Source organism: Humulus lupulus, chromosome 5, assembly GCF_963169125.1.
Source record: "Humulus lupulus chromosome 5, drHumLupu1.1, whole genome shotgun sequence".
NCBI classification, from domain to species: Eukaryota; Viridiplantae; Streptophyta; class Magnoliopsida; order Rosales; family Cannabaceae; genus Humulus; species Humulus lupulus.
The window spans coordinates 39647608-39658299 of record NC_084797.1 but is presented as its reverse complement, the minus strand read 5'-3'; the positions used below and the strand labels follow the sequence as shown (position 1 = coordinate 39658299).

Sequence of the window (10692 nt, the reverse complement as noted above, 5' to 3'; positions counted from 1 at the left end):
TAAAACAAAATAAAAAATAATAAGTGATGTGCAGTAGCCAAAAGTGGATATTTATTGAGTTTAATAGCGATCTTTCCCTTATTCTATCATTTTGAATTTTTGTAATAAGATTTATTGGTAAGTTATTTTGCAATAATATTAAAACATCCAATTTGAGAAATTGAAAAAGTATACCACGTTTATCGCCAATTCAAGCAAGTTCTAAACAGAATTAAAACAACGTTAGAAAAATCAAATGTCGACTATTTTTTGTCAAAATACCCTGAACCAATGTCAACTTTTTAAGTTTTCTTTTTTATATAAATAAATAAAAGTGGAAAATAAAAAGAGCGTGAGATACACATCCTTCAATAACGCGTCTGTCTGAAATTCCAAGTATGCTGCAGACTGATTATTTAATCCCCAACCTTCAGTTAAGTCTCTATCTCTCCTTCTTCTTCACTTGCTCAGTTCTCCCACGCTTGAAAGCTTCACATGCTTTCTCACTCGCCGCCTAACCCAGTACTTACCTCGCATAAAATAACCTGTTTCGGCCCATCTCAGCAATGAAACATGGGCTTTCTCCGGCGACTCTTCGGCCCCAAAAGGCCCACCACTTCGCCGCCAGATAAGGAGAAGAAGCGGTGGGGTTTCTCCAAGGACAAGACTCATAAACAATCCAACCCCTGCCCAATCAAGCTCGACGCTTCCACCTACCAGCTTCAGTCCCCAGCCGCCGCCTTTGACGCCAATAAGCACGCCATAGCAGTAGCCGCCGCCACCGCAGCCGTAGCCGAAGCAGCCCTCGCGGCAGCTCATGCAGCCGCCGAGGTTGTTCGTCTCACCAATAGCAGAGGCTCCGGAAACTCTACCACCGCCGCGCAAGTTAGCCGGACCCGTCACTTTGCTGCCGCTAAAATTCAATCGGCATTTCGGGGGTATCTGGTTAGTCGTTATTTTTATTTAATTTAATAAATTATTGAAATTGATGTGCAGCTATCTTTATTGGTCAACTCGTCTGAACTAAAGAAAATTCAGCGTTTGAAAATTTTCATATTTTATGCAGTTTCGAGGGGAGTTTTATATATAATTTTCGGGATTGTTTTTCTCGGGAAACAAACACCGATAAAAATAATTTTGAAGATCGTTATTGTTTTTTAGAAAGAAAATAACAATAATAATAATAATTGTCGCCGACACTAATGGACGTGTGTCATTCACTGTCAGAGTAAACAGAGAGTTAAATCGAATTATATTCTAGAATTTTTAGCTAGGATTCTGTACCTGTATTATATATGGGAAGAGTATTGTGTAAATTTTACATATATGTACTTGGCAACGAATGACGTGTCGTAATACTATTGGTTGTTTCTTGGTGCATCGACATTCGGTAAGATGACGTATTTGGACTTTAGTACAGGAAGCAGTACAGGCCACAAAAAAAAATTTGATCACCACATTTTCTTTGGTAACAATTAAAGATTTTATTTATAGGAATGGGTAACACGGCACAAATATTTGAGTCGTCCTTGTATGTGGTGTCTCCCATTTGCCTTAGGCCCATGCCCATTACTATATTGCACCTAATCCTTCTATTACATATTTTATCACTATTCCTTCCTGTAATTTATTTATTTTTTTAGGTGGGGCTAAGTTCAAATTCGAAGGAATGTTCACACTTTTTGAGCAATATTGTTTCCAAAAAGTGTTTCAATTTGAAATCTTTTAGTTTCGAATAACTACACTGTTTTTCAATTTATTATTAAAATTGTAATTGTTGTCGTTGTTCTTCTTCTTATTATTCTTATTATTATTATTATGTATTTGTTTATTTCCGATTCCTTTGCGTGATGAGAGATAATGATTTCGACAACAAGTGAACTGAAGGACATGGCAGCCTTTATTAAAAGTCAATACCAGTCCATGACAATTTGTTTAAATTCCTGAGCTGCATCTTGTAGTGCAGCCAGAAGGCATTATTATAACTTTTATTATTTAAAAAAATTCAAGTGGTAGGTATAAAGCAGTTAGTATTTGAAGTAGTTAAGGTTATATTAGTTGAATGTTTTTTTTCTTTTAAATTCTAAATTGGCTTGGTAGATAGAAAGTAATCATATAAATTCTTTTGATTATGACATTTAATTAGAAAATATTTTAAAGGCAAGAAGAGCCTTGAGGGCACTCAAAGCACTGGTGAAGCTTCAAGCATTGGTCAGAGGCCACGTAGTGAGAAAACAAACAGCAGACATGCTTAAGCGGATGCAGACACTCGTACGTGTCCAAGCCCGAGTACGTGCGACTCGCACGCACGGGTCGGAATCTTTAAATTCTTCCAGCAAGTCCTTATTGTCACCAGTAAGCGAAAATTGTTTACAAAACTTTATATATTTATATATTGGACAATGATATTATGTAGTTAATTATACCGTAATTAATAATTTTAACTATTGAAATGAGATCTAATGAGGTTTAAATTCACAATATTTTTATCAAATGCACAATTATGTCTACTTGATATATGGTTTTGTGCATTTGATACATTATTATTTTATGTATTTAATACAAAAACTATACCATGTAATTAATTAGATAATATTCATAATATTTTTGGCCCATATATATATGTCTCTTGTTCTTGCATTGAATAAGTTCTGTACTTTTTGAAATATGTTGGGAAATAACTTGTTATTACATAACTTGCAGTTCCCTGTAAATTCTGATAGAAATGGATATCAACAGCGTGCTTATAGTAACAAATATGATGGCCCCTCAATCCTGAAGGTATTAGTTTGTGATTCTTTATAAATTCATAGCCCATATTTTTTTTTATTAAATTTCTATGTAATGATGTATTTATGATCTTATATAAGAGAAATTTCAAGGCTATATAATATGGTTGTTGAAAATTCAATGTGAAAGGATATTCTTAAACTTGGACATTGATCTTTGTGCCATTACAAATTGAGTTTCTCAACATGCATATGCAGAGGTGTGGTTCAAACTCAAACTTCAGGGATGTGATGAACCTTGAGAAAAACCGAACAGGATCAAACTGGTTAGACCGTTGGATGGAGGAAAGCATATGGAATAGTTGCCAAGGCTCTTCAATGAGATATGGCCGCACTGACGACGAAAAGAGGGACAAGATTCTAGAAGTTGATACTTGGAAGCCTCACATGGATACCCAACGTGGTAGTACACGAAACTTTCAAATGCCACGGCATGTTTTGGCCTCAGATTATCAAAACCGGAGCTTTGCTCCATTTGATTCCCCATCAAAACGAATGATAAAAGTTCCAGTTTCGGTTCCAAATCAATCTTCCATGGATGCAGTGTCATTTGGCAATTTGAAGCATCCAATGGAGAAAGACGAAGCAGCTGTTAGGACAGCAGGGAACAGTCCTCAAGCCATTTCTGCCTCGTCTAGACCTGGAAGCAGCAGTGCTAGGAGAGGTGGACCTTTCACACCTGCAAAGAGCGAGTGCTCGTGGGGCTACTTCAGTGGCTACACAAGCCATCCAAACTACATGGCTAACACAGAATCCTCTCGTGCTAAGCTTCGGTCACAGAGTGCCCCAAGGCAGAGGCTTGAATTCGAGAAATATGTGGCGACCAATAGATCCAGTCAAAGATTTTGGGATGGATGGACGCATTCAGATTCAAATGTGGTCCAGGATTCTGACTCCAGGAGCAGTGCTTATCCTGCTTTTAACCCCTTTGATAGAGTTGGGATTGCTACCTTAAGATAATACTGCAATTTTTTTTTCACCTTTGAATGTGAGGAAGCATGACTGGGAGTTTGCCCAAAATGCTTACTCTTCAAACTTTGTTCTTACAAATATGAACTTTGATAGTGTGGATAGTTAACTAAGTGTTCATCTATTTGACATGGTTTGGATGTAAGCTCAGTTGTGATATTTGTGTTGTGTTCCTGAGTGTTACTAAACTACAAAATTTATGCAAGTCTTATTGCTTGTAATCAAGATTTCATAGATATTTTTCGCTCAAGAACACCCTGTACCAGTTGAGATTATGCCTTAATTGACCTTTTTATCGTCCTTTTCATACTATTTGGCAAACTTTTTTCTCGTGTTTGTAACTTATTGGCTTAGGACACCTCAACGCAATGATGTGATACGAAATAAACAATATTTATAAAGAAGAGATAGAACGCCATACCACCACCGTAGGATTATATCAAAATTCATTGCTTTGTTTCGTAAGGGACAAAAACAAGCTATCAGCCAAAACTAGCATTATCCTAGAAAGTAGTTTAGACTATTTAGCCTTGAACTAGATTGTAGAAAGAAAAAAAGAAAAAAGCAAAAGCTGAGGACTAATTATAGACATGTAGAGATAATGAGAAGGAAATAAAGAAAAGGGTTGTGGGCTCAGAAGAAAGACAAGAAAAAGTGGCCGAAAGCGTGAACAAGTTGAAGAGAATTGTTATATTATTTTGTATAATATAATATTAGATTAAATAATGTGACAAATTGTGATTTGTCGTATATTGTAACATATAATGGAGAGTTACAAAATTAGACATATGTGTGTGTCCAAAATAATATATTTTGGAGTTACAAAATCAGTTACAAATTTGTAACTTCCAAATATTACACAATAATGTGTAGATTTTATGTTTCACATTTTTTATTTGAATTGATCAAGGTCATTAGTGATATGATTGTTGGAGACATGATTTTAACCCTCACAATGTGTTTGGAGGTTACAAAGGCATGTGGGAAGAGTATAGAGTCGTTTGGAAAAAAGCACAAAAGTTACATGCTGAAAATTGGCCTGTGGCTGCGGCCACCAGTGCCCCTGGTCATGACTTGGTGGACAGAAGCACACGGCCGCGACCAGGAATGCTGGTGGCCGCTGCCAGAGATGTATGCAACCAATTTTATACTCCTTTTTCCACTTTAAACAGTTCTAACAACTCATATAACTCCAAAAACTCATTTTTAATTCTATAAACGTCCAATTAAACATTGGTAATAACCATGAGAGTTGGTGGAGTTTGAAATTCAAAGGGTTTCTCAAAACTCTATAAATAGGAGTCTATTGGTCACTTGTGAGACAACTCTATTTCTACTAAAGCACTTGGCTAGAAATACACAAAAATACACAAAAATGTTTGATTATTCAAGAGAGCTATTTCCAATATTGAGAGAATCCCTTAGTGCTTGAGATAGGGAGAAATAAACTTTTGGACAAAGGTTATAAACCTTGATCAAGTTGGTGATTCACAACGTTCTTCACTTTGGTTGTGTGACTGAGAGAGTTTTGTTTATTGTTCTTGTTATTTCTTATTTCTACTATTGTTTTTATATTCTCTTCTTCTATTTCTATTTACTTGTATTTTTGTAATAGAGTTGTAACACTTATTTATCTATCATCTTGTCTATTGTAGCCTTTTGCATAGAGTTGTATCTTTGGTTTTACCATTTCCATTGAGTATAATATATATCTCTAACAATCAAAAGCATAATTTCCTTTTCAATGGAAGGAGAAACCATAGAGATCTTGTGAGGACCCAACTTTGAAAAGATGGTAAGATAAGGTAATGTTCTTCTTTGGTTTTCTTAGAAGATCTAATGGCTTTCATATAGTGATAGAAATAAGAAGAAGAAAATTTTATAAATGAGGTTCATTGTTTTCTAATCTTCTTTGCTTTTGAAAATATAGTGGTTAGATTAGATGATAATTCAACATCTTGAGTTTTTGTTGTTAAGAAAATATGTATTTGCCTCAATGGAAATAGTAAGATAATACAACTCTATGCAATAATATTACAAATAAATATTAATTGATTGAATAAGCTTACAACTCTATAAATGAAAATACAAATAAACTAAAGAACAAGAAGAAGAGAAGAAGAATAGAATAGTGAAAAATACAACTCAAAGTAAAATATTACAAGTAAAGTAAAAGTGTTTGAAATAAAGACAAGAAGATTACAACTCAAAACAAGAAATACAAATAAACAAAAGAGAAGAATATGAAGATGAAGAGAAATAGAATAGAAAGAAAGAACAAACAAACTAAATAGAAACAACTCTCACTCACACTACCAAAGTGAAGTGTGTTGGGAATCACCAACTTGAACAAGGTTTGAAACCTTTGTCCAAAAGCTTATTTCCCCCTAACTCAAGCACTAAGGGATCTCTCACAGATTATAGGAAATGCTTTCTGGAACTATCAAGCCTGAAGGTGTTTGTAGCCAAGTGTTCTAATGGATAGAAATATTGTGTCTTTCAAGTGAGCTATAGGCTCCTATTTATAGAGTTTAGAGACACCCTTTGAATTTAAATTCCACCAACCCCCATGGATGTTACCAATGTTTAATTGGATTAATGTGGAATTAAAATTGAGATTTGGGAGTTATTTGGGTTTTTGGAACCATTCAACATATTTGGAAAAAACTGAAAAATTGGCTTGAAATGCACATGTGGCCGCAACCACTGCTCTCTGTCCCCCAAGCCGCAGCCACCATCATTCAGTGGCCGCGACCACAGCCCAGTTTCATCACTTGAAAATGTGCTGTTTTTCCAAACGGTTCCAAACCCTCCCAAATGATTTTGTAATTCCCAAAACACATTATTGGGGTTAAAATCATATCTCTAACAACCATTTCACATATGGTTTTATGAAATTCATCTCAATATTGTATAACACTAAATTTACACAATAAAGGGTAATATTTGGAAGTTACAAATTTGTAACACACAATATATTACATTATTTGGATATATCTCATATATCTAAATATTGTATTTCTCTATTATATGTTACAATATATGACACTCTTTGTCACATATATTTAATCTAAAACATTATATTATAATATAATATGATATTACATTATATTATAAAATAATATAACATTCCCCAACTAGATTAAATAGTGATCTATTGTAACACTTATTTAATCAATCATTATATTTTGAAATATAACATATCCCTCACGTGATTAAATAAGAACTCTCTCTTATAGGAGTCATTGCATTAGTGCATAAAGCAAAGTGTTTTTCAACTTGAACTTTACTATAGTGTAATTATCACAAAATTTGTCAAAAATTTGGTTGCACTAGGCATTGGACCATCTTTTCATGATAACAAATCAATGATAATACACACACCTTTGCGATGTTCACTTGAGACCTCTATGTCTCACTTTGCACCGTTAATGGCCATGTGCACTTTCCATTCATGGACGTCCTTGTGAATACTCCTAATTCGCATGAGAGGCGGCACCACCTCTAGGTCCATATAGGTAGAATTTTTACAGTATTTTGTTACCAAAAATACTTGTCTTCACAAGATTGAATTCTATTAAAAATCATTTCGGTTTTAACCCTCAACTTTGGTAACACACAAGTACTCAATATCTCAGATGGGACAGGTTTTGAGTACAACTAATATTCACTTAATTGACTTGTTGTTACCTATTGAACCTAACACTAGTTGAATAACTAGTGTTAAGATAGGTTACCATCAATCGTGAATCTCTTTAGGGAGTTTAAGTCCCATCCCTCGAGATGATGTAGCCACTAAATCTGTAATGCCTTACTTCCTTAGAGCCGTTACTAAGTGAGTTTAAAAACGTGTGTTCAACTCGCTAATCGAGGTTTTAGGTCAAATAGTGTAATTAAGCCATAAACAGAGGAAAACTTTAGAAATAACTCCATTTTATTGAAAATCATAAAAGTTTACCACTTGGGATCCCAAAGTACAGTTTAGAAATATTTACAACATACAGAGTAAACCAAGTCGACTAAACAACCAAATCTAGGTTTATTTACAAACATCTCCCAAAATCCACTGGCTGTGGCAGCCATGCTGGCCAAACATGTACACGCCGCTTCATGCCTGCTACACTCATGGTTGGTTGGCTTTCTCCTTACCCTTACCTGCACCACAGAGCATCTGTGAGCCGAAGCCCAGCAAGAAAACCCACAAACAGATAACATATACAAAACATACACCAAGTATACAAACTGACCATCAATAGGCTAAACACATACGGCCTAGCCGTCCCAGGCGCTTTACCAGGCCCTGGGTTCGCGATCCACACCGTGAGGATATCCCAGGTATCCTTTAGGGACTCGCCCTTGCAACTCGCACTCCACGTGCTCAACGCTGCTCCTGGCCCCTTGCCGTACTCGGCCTTGCACTCAACGTGCCTAACACCGTTCCCGACCCTTTGCCGTTCCCTGCCCCTGCCGACCTCGGCCTACACCGTTCCCGGCTCTTGCCGATCATTCACATAATTGCATTCATAGCATAACAAACATATATTGAATACTAACCAATTCAGTCAAAGGGCTACGCCCTGCAATTCAAACACATTGGGCTCAGCCCTGCATACAAGCTCTATGGGAACAAGGGTTTTCTTACTTGTATCCCGAGCTCACAATGCACCAGAGTCACGAGTAGGGTCCTCTATCCCGAGCCTCTCCGAAAACCTATTCACAACACATATAAAACACCCTTTAATACTAACCAATCCAAAACCACTTCTCGGAACCAATCCCGTACTCTTGGGACCTCCAACTACCCAAAACAATGTAGTGGAAACATCTCCCGAGCCCCCTGGGCAAAAGCCCTAAAATGCAAAATTTCCCTGCCCAGAAAATTGCCTAGCGCCGCAGCGCCCACCAAAGAGGGCCGCGGCACCGATAATGGTCCACCCTCCTGCTGCAGCCTAGCGCCGCGGCACAGAAGAACAGGGCCGCGGCGCCCCTTCGCGAACCCAAAATTCTGGGTTTTCCCCTGCATTTTCCCCGAGCCAAAACACCTCCAATTCAACCCAAACACATACCTAAACCCCAAAACTAATTTGAAACCTCAAATGAACCATCTAACAACCTAAAAACACCAACAACAAGGTCCAACACACAATCACCCCCAAAATCCACACTTTGGTTTCAAATTCCAGAAACTTAAACCATAGCTTTTAAAACTTAAACCAAGGCTTGAAAAATGTAAACCATGCTTCCAAATTCTTAAACCACATCAGATACAAAAATTCAAAGATGTTTAAAACTCTTACCTCAACCAATAACTCAGCTTGAACTCCCTCCAATCCCAGCTTTATACCAATTCCTCTTGATTACCAAGCTGAATTCCATACAAAACCAGCCATAACTATCTTTAAATTTCTATACTTACTTTCTAGAAATCAAGCTTAAAACATAAGCAAAACAGGGGATAAACTCTTACCTCTGAACAATCTTGGTTATGATAAACTTTAATTGCCTCAAACCACTAGATTCTCCTCCTAGGTCTCCCAATTTCAGCTTTCTTCTTCTTTTCCTTTCCTTCTAGTTTTTCCTCCAATTTTCAGCATAAACAAGATATGCCTAAGTGTTAGCACGTAAATCATCTTTTCCCTCAGCTGAAGGTTTCTATATCCTACCAAAAGACCATTTTACCCCTCCATATAATTCCTTTCCTAACTAAACCTCAAGGGCATTTTTGCCATTTCACCTTTCCTACAAATCTACCATTTTCTCATCTAAAATTTGTTACTCTTAATGGTCACCAATGGTCACTGAAGTTACTCAATTACCATTAACCATTAACTCACAAACTCAAAGTATAGAATTCCCAAAATACCCCTAGGCTCCTCCCAAGCCGGGTATTAAATCCCGTTGTGACTTTTAAACTAATTAGCTCCCTAGGACCGTCTCGGCACGTGCATCACAACAATATCACCACCCACCCGTGGTATTAATCATATGATACAATTATCACATTTTTGCCCTCAGCGGGCTAAAATTACCAATTTACCCCTAACAAATAAATGGGGCCCACATGCATATTTATTCCACCTAAACATGCATTCTAATCACATATTCATTTAAATTCATATATTAACATAATAATTCATTTATTACCCTCTAGGCACGCTAATCAAGGCCCTAAGCCCTATTAGCAAATTCAGGTAATTACAAAATCCCTCGTTAGTGGCTTAGTGAAAGGATCCACCAGATTTTCACTTGTTCTCACATAGGATATTGAGATGACTCCTCTTTGAATCAATTCTCTTACATATCCATGTCTTAGACTAATGTGTCTAGACTTCCCATTATACACTCCGTTGTATGCTTTAGCCAATGTCGCTTGACTATCACAATGTATCGATATAGTAGATACATTCTCTTTGATTAGGGGAATCTCTATCAACAGATCCCTTAACCATTCGGCCTCTTTACCGGTAGCAGCTAGAGCTATAAACTCTGCTTCCATAGTGGAATGAGATATACAGGTTTGTTTCTTGGAACCCCAAGAAATTGCACCTCCACCAAGTGTAAATACCCAACCAGTTGTGGACAAGTTGTCCCCAAGATTAGATATCCAACTTGCATCTGTATATCCTTCTAAAATTGAAGGAACTTTGGAGTAGTGAAGGCTTAGTCCTTTGGTTTTCTTGAGATAACCTAGGACTCTTTTAATTGCCTTCCAGTGATCCACACTTGGATTACTTGTAAACCTACTAAGTTAACTTACCGCAAATGCTATATCAGGTCTAGTACATTGGGCAGCGTACATTAGACTCCCTATAGCACTAGCGTACTCCAATTGAGCCACCGCTCTTCCTTCATTCTTCTCTAGTTATACACTGTGATCGAATGGAGTATTGACATCTTTAACCTTGAGATGGTTAAATTTGCTCAATACTTTCTCAACATAGTGGGCTTGCCCTAA

The 10692-nt window shown here is 36.8% G+C and overlaps 1 protein-coding gene across 1 annotated transcript; it reads left to right on the top strand.

Annotated features, from left to right (window-relative positions):
* Positions 1-412: 412 nt before the first annotated feature.
* Positions 413-4044, top strand: LOC133834771 (protein IQ-DOMAIN 23-like). The gene is made up of 4 exons (XM_062264509.1): positions 413-924; positions 2140-2334; positions 2683-2760; positions 2967-4044. Exons 1-4 carry the CDS (start codon positions 553-555, stop codon positions 3726-3728), a joined length of 1407 nt encoding a protein of 468 aa, XP_062120493.1. The 5' UTR covers positions 413-552; the 3' UTR covers positions 3729-4044.
* The last annotated feature ends 6648 nt before the right edge of the window (positions 4045-10692 follow it).

Coding starts and splice junctions, on each gene's coding strand:
- LOC133834771 (XM_062264509.1), top strand. CDS start 553: ATGGGCTTTCTCCGGCGACTCTTCGGCCCCAAAAGGCCCACCACTTCG. Junction 925..2,139: donor CGGCATTTCGGGGGTATCTG/GTTAGTCGTTAT, acceptor AATATTTTAAAG/GCAAGAAGAGCCTTGAGGGC. Junction 2,335..2,682: donor GCAAGTCCTTATTGTCACCA/GTAAGCGAAAAT, acceptor CATAACTTGCAG/TTCCCTGTAAATTCTGATAG.